This window comes from Sparus aurata, chromosome 5, assembly GCF_900880675.1.
Source record: "Sparus aurata chromosome 5, fSpaAur1.1, whole genome shotgun sequence".
Classification (NCBI taxonomy): Eukaryota; Metazoa; Chordata; class Actinopteri; order Spariformes; family Sparidae; genus Sparus; species Sparus aurata.
The window spans coordinates 637,215-656,749 of NC_044191.1; the positions used below are offsets into that span (position 1 = coordinate 637,215).

At 41.7% G+C, this 19,535-nt stretch overlaps 1 protein-coding gene across 2 annotated transcripts in view; it reads right to left on the minus strand.

The window, feature by feature from the left end:
• Nucleotides 1–19,535, minus strand: part of man1b1b (mannosidase, alpha, class 1B, member 1b) — a 41,838-nt gene that overhangs the window by 5,374 nt on the left and 16,929 nt on the right. For both annotated transcript variants that reach the window (XM_030416129.1, XM_030416130.1), the window contains 4 exons: nt 18,568–18,758; nt 2,402–2,522; nt 519–713; nt 105–236 (listed from right to left, as the gene is read on the minus strand). In XM_030416129.1, the coding sequence (XP_030271989.1) occupies nt 105–236; nt 519–713; nt 2,402–2,522; nt 18,568–18,758 (639 nt within the window). The remainder of the gene's footprint in view (nt 1–104; nt 237–518; nt 714–2,401; nt 2,523–18,567; nt 18,759–19,535) is intronic.

The window sequence follows — 19,535 nt, forward strand, 5'->3', positions numbered from 1 at the left end:
AGGTCAAACATATTAAATGTTTGTTATGAAACTTGTTGGGGAAAGGCAGTTTAAATACAGTAAACTTTCAAACAGGAATATGTAACGGCCTTCACTTTACTTACTTTAGTGTACTTGTTAAAGTTTTGGAGAATCTCATAGCCCCACTCCTGGTATTTGTGCTCCTTGGTTAACCTATACAGGTAGAAGAGACTCTCCACCATCTCTGGTCGAAGGAGGTTGTGTCGGTCAGCAAGCTATCAAAGAAAATACAAAGGAGACATAAAAAGTAAATCATGAGACCAACCTAATTCTTCCTTAACATTCATAGGATGGTTTTCTGTCACATTTGCTGGTTTCCGGCATTTGTACTGTAGAGCATTTTCCATAACAGCATTAGATAATTAAGTATGTGATCAGTGGGATGTTTTGCGTGTACTTTTTTCCTCCTCAGAAATGTAGGTAATGCCCTCATCAAGAATGACGCAAAATTGGTAGGGACACTCTGTTCACGGTCTTACAGCACTGTCTATACCTACCTTTACATCGATGTCTCTGGTGCTTCCTTGATGCATGTTGAAGTGGACAATCTCTGGACTGAGGCCAGTCTCCATCTGGACATACATCTGGTAGCAGGTCTCCATCAGCTGTTTGGCTAGATCCATGTGATCAGCAGGCAGGCCGTTGTGAGCACCGAGGGCCAGAGTGCCCGGCAGGAAACACACTAGATGGTCCTAAAAAACTCACAAGAACAGACAGTAAACAACCAGCCGTGTTAACAAATAAATTCTGGTGCCAAAAACTGACCTCAATTATTAGTTTATGAATTAATGATGAATTGGTTTGAATATAGTTTAATCCCTCTAGGTAGGGATATCGGGATATGGAATATGTGCATGGATATGCAAGGGAAGTCAAATGAAATGTGTTTCATTTAATTAAGCGACCAAAAATATTCACAAACCAAAAAAAACAAACAAATTCAGAGATGTCAAAGAATAAACAATCAAGTGAAACACTAAAATATCCCAATTTTGAGTATTGTATCTTTAAATGGATTATAGTTTGTTATCAATTTAGGCAAAAAAGCCAAGAACTTCAACCTTGTTTTCAGAAATGTTTGCCTTCTGTCTTTGCTTTAAATATTAAGTGCCCATCAAGGTCCATTGCAGTTTCTGGTGATTTAGCATTTTCAAGTTACATGAGTTCTGCAAAATATGACAATTACAGTGAGTGCAGAGGGGGTTTGAAAAGAACTATAGACAAACACTCAACTGCTCTAAGCACCACACACATTAATCATTTGCAGAGTGTCATCAACAATCGACCCAGTCTTCCTTTTCTCAAGTGAAGCTCATTTCCCCGTTTAATAAACAACAAGTTTGTGCGGTGTGGAGAATGTGTAGGATCGAGGAAAAGCGAGGGCGTGGTAGAGTGTAAGGAGTGACAGTGAATTCAAGCAGAGCAGTGGAAAAAAGTTAGCAGTCAGTCTGTCAGGCAGTAATGTAAAGAGTTAAGACTAGAGCTGTCCCAAGCGATTATTTTTCAAACGATTAATCTGGCGATAATTTTTCCGATTAGTCGACTAATCTAACGATTAATTTCACGTTACATGACCAAAAAAAACGTTGTAACTGTAACTGTCGTTGGTAACTTATATGAGGAAAAAAATACCGCAGTTGTAGGTGGAGCAGCGCCTGTCCTCCAGCCTGTCCTACCAACTCTTCGTCACATTTCTGCCCGAAAAACAGCGTCTGTCACCGACAAAAACCCGTAACTCACTCAAGTGGTTGTGTTGACAGAAATCACCGCAATGGTCAGCCCTCCCGACTGAGACTTCAGTGAACTTTCCCCCAGAAAACAGCCTCCGTCCCCGTAAGTGACAGAGTCACGCAGCGACCTGTTTACTGATGGCGGTCATGTAATAATGTAATTTAGCGCGAAAAACGTAACTCTTTCACCTTCCAGGATGTCTAGGGGGCCGGGTTCTCAATCACTACACATTATAAACCGCGGGTTTAGTTTGACAGGGGGGACACCTGGGAAACATCCCAACGTCATCATCATGACGTGTACCGTCCCGTCTCTTTAGGAGCGGCAGCGCAGCTTTCTGTGTGAATTACATGGCGGTTTGTCTTTATTCCAGCGGTGCTTCGCACTGTGTAAATGACCAACGGTGGAGAATTGACGAACCGCTGCTGCGGCGTTAATGCAGCGTCTCTGTGTGAGAGGGGCTATTCTCAGCCTCCGCAGGTACTACCACTTCCTGTTTGGGACGACACGTCGACACAAATTATTCATGTCGACAAATTGATATCATCGATTATGTCGACTACGTCGACGCGTTGTCCGAGCCCTAGTTAAGACCAGTCCAAAGTAGAGGTTAACCCAAGTACTGCCATGGAAACACAGCTTTACTGACCATTTTAGGGCTAAACTGTCCATGTGAGAGCTCTCCAACAAAGGTGAGGCCATTAGGTGAAGACTTCTGCAACAGGTTCTTCTTTACACCCTCTATTGCCTGCAGATAGTCCTCCAAGAGCCTACAATCATGGAGAGAGAGAGATATTTAACAATCAATGGGGAAATTAATCAAACACACACACTGACATATCAAATTTCCTCAAATAAAAAACATTAGTCATTAAAAAGCCAGGCACCTGATAATGGTCAAGGGTGTGATTGACTTGAACAAATAAAGGCAAGCCCCCAAATACAGGCAGGAGAAAAAACAAGGGTGGATAAACTCCTGGTACTTTTCATCTAGTGTGCTGTGAAAAAGTATTTGCACCCTTACAGATTTATTTTGGTTTTACTTTTTTTGTTTCAGATCAAACAAATTTTAACATCAGACAAAGATAACCTGTGAAAATACAAAAAGCAGTTTTTAAATGATGATTTCATTTATTAAGGGAAAAAAGCTATCCAAACCAACCAACCAGGTTATCTTTGTCTGATATTGGAATTTGTTTGATGATCTGAAACTACAGTATTGACTCAAAATACTGTGAATCAGACTGAGAAATTCAATAAATCTCAATGTATCAATGATTGTGAACATTCAAATATTCAGACGGAGTTTCTGGCTTGAATGAAGGAAAAGATAATAGTTAAATATAGTTAAAATGTTGGAAAATAAACTATGTGTTTGTTTGCATGTGAGTGCACGCTTAAGCATGCTTTCTTGGCTGTGTATGTGTGGTCATGCGTTCATGCTTACACAAGCGTATTTGACTGCATTTGTATATGTATGTGTTCGTGTGTGTATTAAACTGACTCTTGTTGTTGACTGTGTTGGCCACGTGGATCTCAGTTGCCAGTGATGGTAAATAAATAAATACATAAATAAATAAATGAATAAATAAGAGAGAGAGAGAGAGAGAGTAGGCCCTATAAACAGCCTATGGCGCTTAGTGTAAAGTGCAAGGTGCTAGTGTGTATTAAGTGTATTAAGGGCATGTGCATGTCCATTTTGCTATTTAAACGATGGATAATCTGGGCACAAAGTGTGGCCAACGGAGCAAAGTGGTTGTATTTCGACTCTGAATTGGTCATGGGAGTGTTTTGCTCCGATCATAAATCAAACAAATATGAGTGTCATCTCCCATTCCCTTTATGAGCCAGGTATACCAGGACCTGGATCGTATTAAACAGAGACACTCGTAGGGAAGGGATATACTCTTCAGCTGCTGGACCCTCTGTCCTGCAGTTTCACATCATCTGTCCCATCAAAACCTCTGTTTGACTGCTGTAGTGGAAAATACTGCACAGGGGACATCCTTTAATCGACTGACTCCTTATAACTCTGGTCAGGCCAGGAATGTTGCCTTGGACGAAATTCTGGTACCAATATTGACAAGGTTACAGAGTTTTCTCTTGTCCCCTCATTGTTTGTGTACACAGAGTTTACTAAAATGAACATTTTTGAACAACTCAGCTTACCAGTTGTTTTTTCTGCTCACTGCCATTTTTTCTGCTCACTGCCATCTTGCCAGTCAAGAACTGTCGTTCAAAAAAGACCATAGGTTGCATTTTGGCGAGAGTTTTGCTTTAAGACCAACACACTCAGGGAAGCACAGCTGGGCACAAGTACATGTGCTATTTACACAACGTGGGCACCGGGCATGAAAATTACAACTGCATCGGTCTGAAACTAACAAGACACTTGTGCTGCGCTCTGTGCCACCCTGCGCCAAGTCTAAGATAGAGCACAAAGAGTGAAATGGGCTTTTAATTTTAGGACAACACCAAACCCAGCCACAGTTCGTTTACCCAGCTGCCATCTCAGAACAGATACAGAAGTATCCGCTGCCATACCACCAGACTACAAAGCAGTTGAAACTCCTGAAATCATTGTCAACACTCCATTACAAGAAAATTGTTTTTCTTGTCTAGCAAAAAGGGACTACAACTTGCATTAAATTGTGTTGTGGAATGACAACCAAATAAACCTTAAGCTTTGAAACAAATACAAGCCTGCTTTATGTAAACCTGCTGAAGTCCAGGTAAATAAAAGGCCCCAGTCAGTATTAGAGGAAATATTGTAGTCCATAGTGAGTATAGCTGGTAGAGTGAAGAAATAAGTCTTTGGAGACTTCCACGCCATCAGTGATGATGACACTCTATGTAAAATAAAGACTAAGACTTTTTACAGAGCAGACATGCAGCAGATGATTTCTGCAATTAATTCAGAGCCTGAAGCTAAGACATCAAATATATTCCCCTTTAAAACAAAGGTACACGCCAGCTCATGTAGGCCAAAACCCTAGAGTGACACATAAACACACTTCTAACATATAATTCAGACACTCAAAGCTGCTTAATCTAAGCCTATGCACTCAAGCGGGTGCTGAGTGTCTGGAGAGGATTGTTCCACTTTATTAATCTTTAATCCGTCTGACTGACACAGCCAAAGTAACAGAATGCTGCCAGTGCTGATAGAACAGCATAAACACTTCCATCTCTACATCTGACATAAACTGAAGTTAAAATGTTTTAATATTAAGTCAATATTGGTCCATTCTAAATCAGTATACAGTATGTGGCAGGGAAGAACCTACAGCTGTAACACTCATTTGATCAATACAATGACGCAAAATAAACTAGCTATTTTAATAAGGATTTATTTTTTAAGTTTAGCTTCAGTATTGTCCAAGAAAAACGTACCAAAAATTTACTGGTTTCAGCTTGTCAAATGTGAGGATTTGCCACTGACTGTCCCTTACATTGAGTGCGTTTACATGCACAGCTTAGTCAGATTACAGCCATAGTTCGACTATGCTGCTCAATCAGACAACTGCAATTATCCGAGTATACATGCCAGTGAGAAAATCGGATTATTGGCCGGAGCATGTCATACCCCGGTACGCTAGGTGGTGCTGTACCTATTTCAACTAGTGGTGACAGGGCCACCTCCGGCTGACCTCTTTACGTCATCAGCTGCCTCGGCATTCGAGAAAGATGGCGTACGAAGAGCAAGACAGAGCTACATCTTCGTACACTTCGTATATGGTTTACTTGATAACTACACAAACTAGGGGCACAATGGCACTCTTTCTTGCGGTGATTTCGGAGGAAAGACGCCACCGCCGTCCGTTTACTTCCGGCTCACGGCCCCGGGGAACATTTGGTTTTCTCGAGTGTCATGTAAATGCACTGATTGTTTACATAGCAACTTTCTTTTTAAAGCCCGCTCTCGGTTAAAAAAAATGGACTGTTACATTATTTTAATCTCTGTTATAGAAATTGTGTCTAAAGTCACAGTGTTTTTTAAATATTTACTTACATGTTGGAATGAATGTGATGTCCATTTCAATGCATTTCATGTAGGCTTGCCATGATATATAGTTTTTGGTGTTCAAGCATACACCAAGCGGCATAGAGTGGCCAAAGTCACAGTTTGCTGATAATGGCAGAGGATTTGTTGCCAAAGGGAAAAGCAGAAGTGTCTATTTGGTGCAATTTGGGATTCAAACCCGATGATAATATGGATGGTACTGGTTACCTCAGTGAGAAGTTGGCACTAGAGCACATTTAAATACAACATAAGCTGACCAAAGTGCTATGCAAAAGAACAACAAAATATACATTAAAAAGTAAAAACACGAACTTCCGGTATGGCGACGAGCTGAGTGGACGTGTGTTAACCTGCTCTGCTACCCTGTGGACTAAATCTTGCACATATATTGTTCTTGAGCTAGTGAAATACCTCCATTTCGTTAGACAAGGCTAGGGTAATGTCGGTGTCACAAAAAAAAGTAAGTCAAGGGCAAAATAAAACTCTGCAAGCCAAATTGTCGGACTTCACGAGGCCAAGTGCTAGCAAGAAATCCTCAGCTAACACGGAGGGCATGGACTCCGACGCTAGTTCAACTCCGGAGGATAATTCGCAGAATAAAAGCAAGGATACAGCGGCTGGAGAGCCCGGTCCCGCGTCGGCTGCCATTCTGACTGCTATTTACGACATGAAAACAGAATTTTTACACCAGGTTTGACGGTGTATTGTCAGCTATTGAAAGTGTCAGGAAAGACATCACTGACTGCGCAGAGCGTGTCACCGAGGCAGAAACAAGGATTTCAACTGCTGAAGACAACGTCATCTCGCTCCAAACAAAGGTACAAGTCCTATAAAATAAAAAGAAGGACTTGGAAGTAAAGCTATTGGACCTGGAGACAAGATCGAGGCGCTCCAATCTGAGGCTTATAAATTTACTGGAGGGAGCAGAGGGTGACGACACATGTGCCTTTTTGGAGAGCTGGCTCCCGGACACACTTGAGCTGCCGCCGGGGCGCACAAAACGGTGGAGAGGGCGCACAGGATCGGGCCAAGAGCACACAACAATCCTTCCCCCCGAACGCTGATAATGAAGTTTTTAAACTTCAGAGATAAAGAATTGGTGTTGAGGACTCCGATACGGCATCATCCCGCCTGCCCGACTGATAGTGACCTACAAGGAAAGGTCCCACATCTTCAACAACCACGTCGAGGCGGAGGACTTCATCAAACGGATCGGGTCAGAAGAGGGACCAGACTGAACTATTATTGATCTGAAGTGCCGCGGCTTACAAAGTAGAAGGTAACAGCTGACGAGGAAATAAATGGCTCATGATTGAGCAAGCCGACAAAAACTACAATGTGTAATATGAACCGCTGTTTAATAGTGTTTATTACAGTACGTTCAGAGCTGAACTGTTATACCGCTGTGTTAATATCCACCTCCTACTCAACTCATGTCTAAGCTCTTTGGGTATTTTTTTTTCCTCTTTTTTTTCCCTTCTCTCTTCAGAAATCCCAGTTAAGAGCAGAATGTATCTTTACAGCAACCGTCACTTTGTTCACTTTACAGTATTTGGAGTTGTATTATCCCACTTGTTATTTCCTGTTCAGATTTTCTTAGAACAACAGTGATTTCCGAGAGCAAAACTTGACTTAGTTCATAGTAAAAGGAGGACGTTTATGAAAGAACGTTTTAAGGTTTAATTATGGTAGCATAGAGTGTAAGCAGGGTTTCCTCTACATGTAATTGACTGTGGCGCACCGCCACGGCAGAATAAAAGCCGCCACACCTTTAAAATTCAGGCATAAATAAATCTAGCGTTAGATTGTTAAAATTTTATCGTCGTCTTCCACCGCAGTATTTGACGTTAACTAGCATGTGGGATATTTAGCTTGATAATTAGCTAGAGGATTAAAATGGTCACTTAGAGCGGAGTCCTGCACGGGTCTTATTTTGCAAACCCGCCCGAACCCGCCATACTTATAACCGCATCCGACCCGTTTTCTGACAGTAGCACAAATTACATTCCGTACCCGAGCCAACCCGGTATAAATTGATACCGACGTCCGAAGGAAAATTGGACGGACGCAATTTTTAAAAGTGAAAGTAAGCTAGCGTGGGGAATGGGAGTTCTGGGAGGGCGCAAGCAGGCATTAATGAGCTCATATGAAATATAAATGCTTATCATTTGTGTCGCTAATAATGACTGGTGATAAGTGACGCCTTCAAAATGGCAATTGTAAAACCCGACCCGCCTCTTCAGGCGTCCGACCCGATCCGCATCTGTGTACATCAGTACATTATTTTTCACCCGTGCAGGACTCTGACTTGGATAACTCCTCTCTTGAAACAAATAATAAAAATATTTCTTTACAACATGAATCTTCATTCCAAGCCCATGCAGGGGAGTTCATGATGGCTGTGTGAGAGCATTCCCTAAATAGCCTATGACATAAGTAAAAATATTACATTATGATGACCCAAACTGTAACCCCCCCCAACAGCGCCACAGTGCCACAGTCTCAGAACATATTGGAGGAAACACTGGTAAGGTTAGTGTTACAACAAGTTATTTGTTTTTTTGTTAGCTCAGTGATACTGTTTTACCCTTAAGGTGGGACAGTTAACAGCTATCTGGAAGTTTTGAGATTACAGGGGAAGATATTCAGGCTAATTGGCCCGGATATGGGTGATTGTTTGGATGTATGTATAGTGTTTGTCAGTATTATTTATGTTTGTCTTTTGTTTGTTTTATTTTTTATTTTTATTTTTCACAGGGCTGTAGTGGGTAGAGCTGAGGACTAGTGACCGGAAGGTCGCTGGTTCGAATCCCTGGCTCCCCGGGGCGGGACTGAGCTACATGCCGAGGTATCCTTGAGCAACATACTGAACCCCAAAGTTGCTCCTGATGTGCAGTTGGCACCTTCGTGGCAGCCACTGCCATCAGTAAGGGCCCTGCGATGAGCTGGCGACTCATCCAGGGAGTACCCTGGCCTTCGCCCATAGATTCACTGGATTTGGCCCCAGTAACCCCCGCTCCACCTCAAAAAAGGTGGTATAAAGCGGTAACATCACCTGCGACCCGCATGGATAAAAGAAATCGAAACGAAACCTTATGTTTAGGGAGTACAGCTATACAAACTATACCACATGTCTAGTGCGATAAAAATTAAAATCACATCATGGAACTGCAGGGGGTTACGAAAACTTGAGAAAGCCAAACAAGTCATGAACAGGATAAAATCAATGCAGTCCTGGCGTACAATGATGATCTGAAAATTAGGAGGAGGTGGGGAGGCAAGGTCTTTTCTGCATCGTTTAACTCACAAGCATGAGGTGTCTCTACCTTGAGTCAATACCACTCCAGGTAAATAAGGTTATCAGAGACAAATTTGGACGATACCTTATCATTCAGGGAACATTACTAAAAGAGCAAATTATTTTGGCAAACATATGCACCAAATTCAGACGACCCCAATTTCTTTCAAAATGTATTCCTTGCTTTGTCCACTCTTTCTGGTAAATGTGTGGTGGTGGGCGACTTCAACTGTGCATTAGATCCAGTAAAGGATAGGACATCTGGAGCCGTGGAGTCTCACATTCGTAGCAGGGCAATTATACAACACTTCATGAAAGAATTGAACTTAATAGATATCTGGAGGGATGAAAATCCCGATGCTTTAAAGTTTTCATGTTACTCTGGTGTACACAAATCCTATTCAAGAATTGACTTCTTTTTGATTTCTACAGAGCTACGGCATAAAATCAAGGAGTGCTCTTACGATGCTATTCTAATTTCGGACCATGCTCCCAACTCATTGGTATACCAAGACTCAAAGCTAGTGAAAGATGCTAGGATTTGGCGTTGCAAACAAAAATGGTTGGCAGACTCTGGCTTTGTCTCTTTTCTGGATGAACAAATTAGTCTGTATTTTGAAACTAATACAACAGAAACTTCAGCAAGCATGAGATGGGAGGCCTTTAAAGCTTTTATCAGAGGCCAAATAATCAGCATCACAAGCTCCATTTAGAGACAAAAATAAAATAAATAGAAAATGAGCATTTACAGAACAAGGTCAACAGAATCTCATCAAAAGCTATTGCTGCTTAGAGCTTAGTACAATGAATTATCTGCATCAAAGGCATTGGCCAGTCTGTTGAGACTCAAGCAGTCCTTCTATGATCAGGGTGAAAAACCTGGTAAAGTACTTGTATGACGTCTCAAGCAGCTACAGTGTGAAAGGGCTATTACCTCACTGCAGAGTGATCAAGGAGAGACCATTTTTGATCCAACAGAAATAAATGAATCTTTCGGGAATTTTTATGAAGTTCTTTATAGTTTAGAAATAATTAATGACAATTCGGAACTAAAAGTATTCTTAGATAGTATAAATATACCCAATGTATCAGAAAACCCTAGGATAAATTTGGAGAAAGATATTACGGTAGAGGAATTGTCTGCTGCAATTGATAGTATTAAAGCAGGAAAAACTCCCGGACCTGATGGCCTCCCAATTGATAAAAAATTTAAAAATAAATTGCTGACTCCAATTTTAGAAATGTTTACAGAGTCCTTCCAAAAAGGCATCTTGCCATTGTCTCTAAGAGGAGCATTAATTACTCTGCTCCCAAAGGCTGGTAAACCTAATAATAAGTGTGAAAATTGGAGACCCATTAGTCTGCTAAACGCAGATTTGAAGATACTCTCTAAGATTTTGGCAAAAAAGAATCGAAGAACTAATACCTAAGATGATTGGGGGGGATCAGAACGGGTTCATTCTTGGCAGACAAGGCTTCCATAATGTCAGAAGGATTTTGAATATTCTTCATCACCAAAAGGGGGCACCAGACACTGCTTTGCTGTCAGTCGACGCTGAAAAAGCGTTTGACAGAGTGGAATGGTCCTATCTGTTTCAGATTCTGGCACGCTTTGGTTTGGGAGAGAATTTTTGTAATTGGATAAGATTACTTTATAAAGAACCATACGCACAAATTTTGACAAATAGCAATATCTCAAAAACTTTAAAAATAAACCGAGGGTGTAGACAAGGGGACCCTCTGTCTCCATTACTTTTCATTTTGGCAATCGAACCTTTGGCAATTGCAGTGAGGTCACATGATAACATTTCTGGGATAACCATAGGACAGACTGAGCACTGTTTAGCTTTATATGCAGATGACATAATTGTTTTTCTCAAAAATACCAATAAATCCATCCCGGCCCTGTTAGATTTGATTGGGGAGTTCGGTAAGATTTCAGGTTATAAGATTAATAAGTCTAAAACATCTATTATGCCATTAAATCAAGTAGACAGGGAAAATCCATCCAATGTCGTTTGCACAATTTAGGGTAGTCAATTGCTTCACTTATTTAGGCATTCAAATTGTTCCATTGCTTAACAATATCATAGAAACTAACTATAGACCAGTTATGCAAGATGTCTCAAATTCTTTAGATAGATGGGCTGCTTTACCAATGTCATTAATGGGGAGAATAAATACTCTCAAAATGAAGGTACTTCCTAAACTGTTGTATTTGTTTCAAACTGTACCTCTGCCACCACCAAGCAACTTATTTTCTCAACTGAAGACACTTTTTATCAAGTTTCTTTGGAACAAAAGAAGCCCCAGGCTGCGCCTATCATTGTTGTACTTGCCGTATGATAGAGGAGGGCTAAAATGCCCAAACCCACTTTGGTACTACTGGGCAGCGCAACTGAGAACACTGATGTTCTACTATGCGGAGGAGAATATGCCAATGTGGAGAGAAATGGAAGGTTATTCACTGAAGCTGCCTTTGCCCACTTATCTGTACTTAGCCAATTTTAAGAAGTTAAAAAAGAATACCAAGAATCCTATGGCTAAAAACATGATTAGTGTGTGGCAACAAGTTAAGAATTATCTCAAAGTAGCTGACTCGCTCTCATTATTTAGTCCAATTTGGGGAAATGATCTCTTCCCCCCAGGAGGAGGTGAGGGTGGATTTAAAATTTGGGCAGAACAGGGGTTAGGATAAATAGGAGATCTTTATAGGCCAGATGATAAACATCTGATGTCTTTTGATGAAATTGTTGCCAAACGCAACATAGCCCGTAGCCAGTTCTTTAGATATTTACAACTGAGAGATTTTATTAGAACACAACAAAAACAGTCCCTGTCTATTCCTAGCCAATCAATACTTAAAGAAATGATGGTAAAAGACTGCCATGGGAGATGCTTGATCTCCAAAATATATGAGGAACTGGTTGGTGAATCTTCAGAAACATCAGTAAAAAAGCTTGAGTCCTGGAGAGAGGACCTACAGGAGAATATCTCCATCGAGGAGTGGGAGAGGGCGTGTACCAAAGCACAATTACAAACAGTGAACACACGTTTAAGATTTCTGCAGTACAACTGGTTGATGCGCTTGTATATAACTCCAGCTAAACTTAATAAATTCAACAGTGTCGTACCGGATGTTTGTATAAAATGTGATAAGGAAAAGGGCACGATTTTCCACTGTTTGTGGCAGTGCTCTCAAATAAAGAAATTCTGGAATGAAATGAAACAGTGTATTGAGGAAATTTTAGAGATAAATTTGCAGTTGGAACCAAAACTTTTTCTCTTGGGCATTTACCTAGCTAAGTGTAACATAAGAAAGAAGCATAAAATATTTTTAGATATAGGCCGGCTGTTGGCAAAAAGAGTCATTGCAATTGCTTGGAAAGAGGTAAATAGACCAAGGATAGGTAAATGGCTTTCAGAACTAACAGCAACTCTGCCCTTAGAAAAGATTACGTATGCAATCAGGGGTGAGCAACCAATTTTTGATAACATCTGGGGCCCCTTTAGTAATTTTCTTGCAAACAATGATTTGTCTCGTTTGGTGGGACCATCTGGGAAGGACCCATAAGTGGCCCTCTGTAGCTCCTTTGGGAAAGGATGAGGTCTGGTGTTTAAAGATCACTATCTAATTTATGCAGCATAATGCTTACTTGTGAATATGAGCAGGGTGTGGTTGGTCTTGTACTTATTCCCTCCTCTCGTATTTACTTTCATTTTCTTATGTATTATTTGTATGTATTTAATTATTTCATTTTATTTATTTATTTTGTTGTTGTGTAGTCAAGTTTTGTTTTTGTTTTTTCTCTGTGGTTATGTTTTGTCGTCAAGTCTTGGTTGTGTTTGATGATCATGGGTTCTGCATGGTCTGGGGCAAGAGTTTTGAGTCCCAGTGGTTATATATGTGTGTGTGTTATTATGTCTGAAATAAATAAAGATATTGTTGGAAAAGAAAAAAAAAAAAAGAAACATACCGATGACAACGATTAACCACAGGGGACAATTTGCATTGTTATTGCATGACCAAGTCAAAAGATTAAAGCTTTAGTGGGCCAGAAGGTCAGAGGTGTTTTGCTATGGTACAGGTCAAGATACTACTTTACTATAAAATGCACTTTTGGTATTAAAAGTGCAGTGCCCGTAAGAAAAATGTATTCCTATAGAAAAGTGGGAGGTTAAGTAGCTTTTTCAAGGATGGCCAAATGCGGCTGTGCTTAAAGGTGGGACGCAGGGATATTTAGGTTTGTTGTGAAATTGGTTATTCCAGGGTATAATTGGCCATTTTGACTATTTTTGATTTTGCCATTATATTTCACCTTGAAAACTATTTACTTGGTGTCATCATTTTCAGCACAACCTCACATGTGACTGTACAGTTATTTTTTTATTTTGACATACTGTATTAACACAATGGACCTAAAATCACAAAAAAAACATAAAATCCGAGTAGAAAAAGTTAAATTTTTTCACTGTGAAAACCAAAAATATGTTTACAAACAAAAAACCGACTCCACTACACACTAAACACACTACACCAAACACTACATAACACACTAACTACACACTCCAAACACACTAAATGTCACAAATCTCTCAACTCTCAACATCGCTGTCTACACACCGACCGTCGTTGCCTGTCATTCATCCGCCTCCGTCCCTCCCACAACTTCCTGTTCCTCAACAACCAAACTTGCTGCTTGGACACTTTCGTGACAAAAGCCCGTTTTTACCGTTTCTTCCTGCACCAGACACAAAGCAAACATGACGGCAATGTTCGCGAAAAAGCGTGGCAGACATTATTTACCCTAGGTCCGGTTTTGGACGTGCCGGTGGGTCCGGTCCGCTGACTCCAGAGGTGGGCCGTGTGGGTGGGCTAGCAGCTAGCAGCTAGCTACACACGAACATCCACAGATTCCGATTCCACTTTGTTGTCCGTGCATTCCCAGATCTCCTCAGACCCGAACAGACTCGGTCCGGACTCGTTTAGTCTCATTAATACACAACAGTCAGTTTAGATGCACAGAACAGAACGGGACCAAACCACCGGCAAAATCCCGGTCCAGCTCGCGCCGCTGCAGGTATAAATCTGCTTGTTTCTTAAGATGGGGGGTGGCGGTGGGCTCTGCAGTGATTGGCTCTGGTGCGCACGTGACTGTGGTGGCTCCGGTGGACAATGCTCATGGAATTTGTAAAGCATTTATGAAATAATTTATTAACGGTATCATTGCAGTCCAAACAAATGCGAAGTTGCACACCCTTGAACCACGCAGCAGCCATGTTGAAACTCTCAGGTCAGTCTGATCCTGATCCGCAGAGATATTTGAGGCACACACATACACACACACACACACACACACACACACACACACACACACACACACACACAGAGAGACAGACAGAGATTCCTTGCTTTTATAGAGATGGTGAGCTATTGTTTTATGGAGGACTCTGGTACTTGCGTTTCCTTCTTTAAATTCCTATTCAATTGCGTTTAAAAACATTAATTCACTAAATTCTGACACTGGATCTTGTATCAGGTTGTTAAAGGAACAATATGTAACTTTTTACCTTAAAATAATAGAGTACTGGAAATTCCGCCGACAAGTCGGTATTGGCGAATATGTGCATCTATGCACCGATCCAGTACCATATAAGTCAGAACAGGACACTGCTACTTCCAAGTTGTCTCCATTAACTCTGCTTAACACTAGGCACTGGAAATCAGTTATTCTTCCCTTTAAAGCCAACACTAGAAGTTGTGCTGTGCTGCTCCTGGCAACTACTGTTTTTAGAGTGGTGAAGAAGAAGCTGCGTGGGTGAAATGGAGCTAGGAACATGCCAGCTATCTGGCAATATGTTACTCTGGATAACCCCACCAGTAAAACCATAAGGCCGTTTTACTCAACTTCAGTATACAAGGTTGCAATGATTCGTCTAGGCTGGATTACTGCAATGCCTTATTTTCAGGTCTTCCACGTGAGAGCACTAAAAGTCTTCAAATGGTTCAGAATGCTGCAGCCAGAGTCTTAACACGTACAAGAAAATTTGATCACATTACACCAATCTTAGCATCTCTACACTGGCTCCTAATACATCTAAGATCAGACTTTAAGGTGCTGCTGATGACATACAAAACTGTACACGGCCTTGCCCCGTCGTACATGTCAGATCTAATTAAACCATATATTCCAACTCGGGCATTACGCTCTCAAATTCAGGGCTCCTGCTGGTTCCCAGGATCAAGAAGAAGTCAGCTGGCTGCAGGGCTTTTTCCTATCGGGCTCCTTTCCTCTGGAATAACCTCCCAGCTGACATCAGACAATCTGGCTCTGTTGACGCCTTTAAATCTAAACTCAAAACTCGATTTAGCCTTTAATTAGCCCCGATATCAACTGTAAGCTTCTTCAGTGGGTCGGTGTCAGTCTCAATGAGTTCCTATAGTACTAGATTACACTGTGCTGCTGACGAGAAACAATCTGTTTATTCTGATCAATATTGCATTTCTCTAACCTTTTTTTTGTTTTCTGTTCCCACAAGCTGCAAGCTGTGTCACTAGCCGTTTTTAAACAGCCTCTCTGCATCATCTCCGGAGCGGTGGTTCGGCAATTCTCCGCCGATGGTGATTCACACAGAGTGAAGCATCTCCGCCTTCACGTGTGTTATTCACACAGAAAGCCGGCGCTGCGGCTCCTAAAGAGGCGTGACGGTACACGTTATGTTGATGACGTCGGTGTTTCCCAGGTGTTCCCCCAGGTGTTCCCCTGTTAATCCAAACCCGCGGATAGTTTATAATCATATGGATGTTGTTATAATGTGTAGTGATTGAGATCCTGACCCACCAAACATCCTGGAAAGTGACGGAGTGAAGTTTTTCATGCTAAATTACATAATTATACATAATCACCGTCAGTAAACAGGACGCTGTCTGACTCTGTCACTCGCGGGGATGGAGGCTGTTTTCTGGGGGAAAGTTCCCTGAAGTCTCAGTCCAAAGGACTGACGGTCGCGGTGATTTATTTTCATCACAAACACTCGGTGAATTAAAGTTTTTGCTGGTGACAGACGCTGTTTTTCGGGCAGAAATGTGACGAAGAGTCGTTAAGACGGACAGGAGGACAGACGCTTCTCCACGTACAGCTGTGGTATTTGTTTTCCTCATATAAGTTGCTAAAGACAGTTACAGTTACTACGTTACTGTTGTTCGGTCCTGTAATGTTGCTTTGTGGGACATTTCTCTGTATTTAGTTGAGTGAAGGACCTGTGTAGTTATCAGACTGTCAGACCGACACGCCCTCGCTCCGTGCCTCCGGATTATCCGTTCACACTGGGACGGCTCACCAATAATGTGGCCCTGATACTACCTCCAGAGGCGGATCAGCGCCGGAGCGAAATTTCCCCCCTCTCCGCATCTGAAACTTTCACACAGAGGACGGCGCAGAGAATTGGCGCAGGATCCCCGCATGCAAACGGCAGTGTGAAAGAGGCTACTCTCTACACTCTCTATAGCTTCCTCCTCCTCTTTTCTCTCCTCCTTCGCTTTCTCCTCCTCCCCTCTCTCTTTCAGGCTCCCTTCTGATGGACCACGGCCCCCTGGGACCATCTACCGTTTCCGGGCTCCAGCTGCCTTGAAACACGGACTGATCTGGATGGTCACACCCCGGGCTCTGCTGGATCATTGCTCTCCTCTGCTTCACTATCTCCTCATATCTATATTTCTGTAAATCTTGATGCCTCTCTCTGTCTATTACTAATTATCTTGTGTGGCCTGCCCTCTTCCAGGTCAGCATGGTGGACAGGAGGTTGTCTGGCTCGGACACCAGTTGGTGATGCCTCGTCCTGCACGGCCGTCTCCTGGATCCACTCACTTTACATAACTTGTATCAGATTTTCTGTTGATGTAACTTGTAAACTGTGAATTGTTGCTCTTTTCTGTACACGCAACATCTATTGCATGTCTGTCCGTCCTGGAAGAGGGATCCCTCCTCTGTGGCTCTTCCTGAGGTTTCTTCCATTGTTTTTTTTACCCTGTTAAAAGGTTTTTTTTCCATCAACATGTGAAGTTTTTCCTCACTCGAATCGAGGGTCTAAGAACAGAGGATGTTGTTCACTGTACACATTGTAAAGCCCACTGAGGCAATGTGATTGTGATTTTGGGCTATATAAATAAAATTGATTTGATTTGATTTGATTTGATTTGATTTTGCAATGTAGAGTGGTGGCACAAGTGTTGCCAAAGCATTTGAAGACGCATCATGTGAAAGAGCACAACGAAACTGCTCTCCCTAGGGAGAGAATACATTTCATGTAGGCTGAAAGACGTACAGGCAATCAGCTTTACTACTGACATTTGGACCTCCAGTGTATGCACACTGACACTGGGTGGACACAGTATCGCCATCAACATTTGCCCTTCAAAGTGCATTGCTCCAAGTAAGCGAGTTCCGTGAGTACGTTTTAAGGCAATTATTAATTCCTAGATTTACTTAAGTTGCTGTTACACTACTGTTTTCTAAACTTTTCTATTTAAAAATGGCTTCACTTGATACTTATCATGTTACATCCATACAGGGTCAGTCCTATATCAGGGATGTGATTGGACAAAGATAAAAAAGCAGGAAATTATACCATAGCGGGGGGGGGGGGGGTTGGTTGGTATGTGACGCTGTTACTGTGATGATAAATGACACTTAAATATTGAATCTGTGTCTATAATAACTACACCCTTGACATCTGTCTTGGTTCATTCAATTTACACCACCGTGAGTGACAGCAGAGATGAGGAGTTTGCAGCGAGTGCTGGTTGACTGAATCGTTTCCTCCGCCGCAACAACTTCACTTGCAGAAGACAACTATTGCCCAGCAGGATGCCGGAGAATTCACAGAGAAGCTGGAGAAGTTTGTGACATTTTCATCCCGGATTTTTGTGAGGAAGGAATTAAACGCCTGTCCCAAATAAACACCTGGTCTGTTAAAACCTATTGGTGGTTAATGACGGTCCGGAAAAAAATCACATGCCTGCTATATACAGCTGAAAAGATATTCTTCTTCTTCTTTTTTTACACACGCACTGGTATTGGATTGGCAGGCTTTTAATCTCTGTGTGGGTGTGTCCTTATAAAGTTGTTAAGGACAGGTGTGAGCTCTGAGTTTCAGAGTCGCTGCGGCCACTTGTGGGTTGCTGGTCTTCTTTGGCCAAGACGTTTAAATTGTTGTCCTCAAAAGGAATGATTTTACTCCTTCAGATGTTAGTGGACAGCAGTCTTGAGCTGAGGAGTTGGCCCTCATGTGACGTGCCATTTGTTTATGAAGAGGCAGTTTGTCTCCCCAGAGACGCCCTAAATCTTCATCTGACACAACTTGAGGCCCTGATTGTTGACCCCGTCTCTGATAATTGGCTTGATGCCAGTCCAAGTTTGGAAGAAATTATATTCTCTATAAGTGCTTTTATGTCATGACAAAGAGAATGCTGGTTAGCTTTAGTCTGACTTACTGGTTCTCCTTCTTGCCTCCCTGGATCCACTGCTTCAGCAGGTATTCATAGTAGCTGTCTGCTCTGGCTCCCAGTGTGTAGATACCTTGGTGGGTGAACTGTCCATTGTTTGTGTTGATGAACATGGGCACAAGACCATCCAGCTTCCCATCCAGTTTGTGGACCTGTTTCATAACCTCAGCCACAGCATCCTGGAACACAAAGGTCAGAGGTCAGATGATTTAAGCTGTGGGGAATTTTGTGACATTTAGTTACTGAATCAAAGGACTTTGACCATAAAAAAATAATTATCCAAATAAAAACTAACCTGCCAATATACAGTTGTGTTCGAAATAAGTGTGTTTAAAAAAGTGAGTAAAGTTCAAAATCCATAAAAGAGCTTTTATTTCCATACATGGAAAATTCATTGGGAACACTGCACATTCTATTCCAAATAAAAACATGAAGAAAAATGTATCAAATGTGTTATTACTGTACAGAAAGTGAAGATAAAGGAATATTAGGTTATTCAAAAAAATAGCTGTGTCTGCATTTTTCTTTACAAACTCCACTACATGTACTATACAAACTGAAAAATGCTTGAAGATTTACCTTTCCTGTGAATCCCTGAACTAATATTTGGTTGTATAACCACCATTTGTGAGAACTGCTTCACATCTGTGTTGCTTGGGGTTGACCCACTTCTGGCACCTGTGAACAGGTATTCCAGCCTGAGACAACTGGACTACATTCCACAATTCCTCTGCATTTCTTGGTTTTGCCTCAGAAAAAGCATTTTTGATGTCACCCCACAAGTTTTCTATTGGATTATGGTGCGGAGATTGGGCTGGCCACTCAATAACATTAATCTTGTTGGTCTGCAACCAAGATGCTGCTCGCTTACTGTGTTTGGGGCTGTTGTCTTGTTGAAACCATTTCAAGGGATTTCCTCTTCGGCATAAGGCAACAAGTATCATCAAGACCTCTTC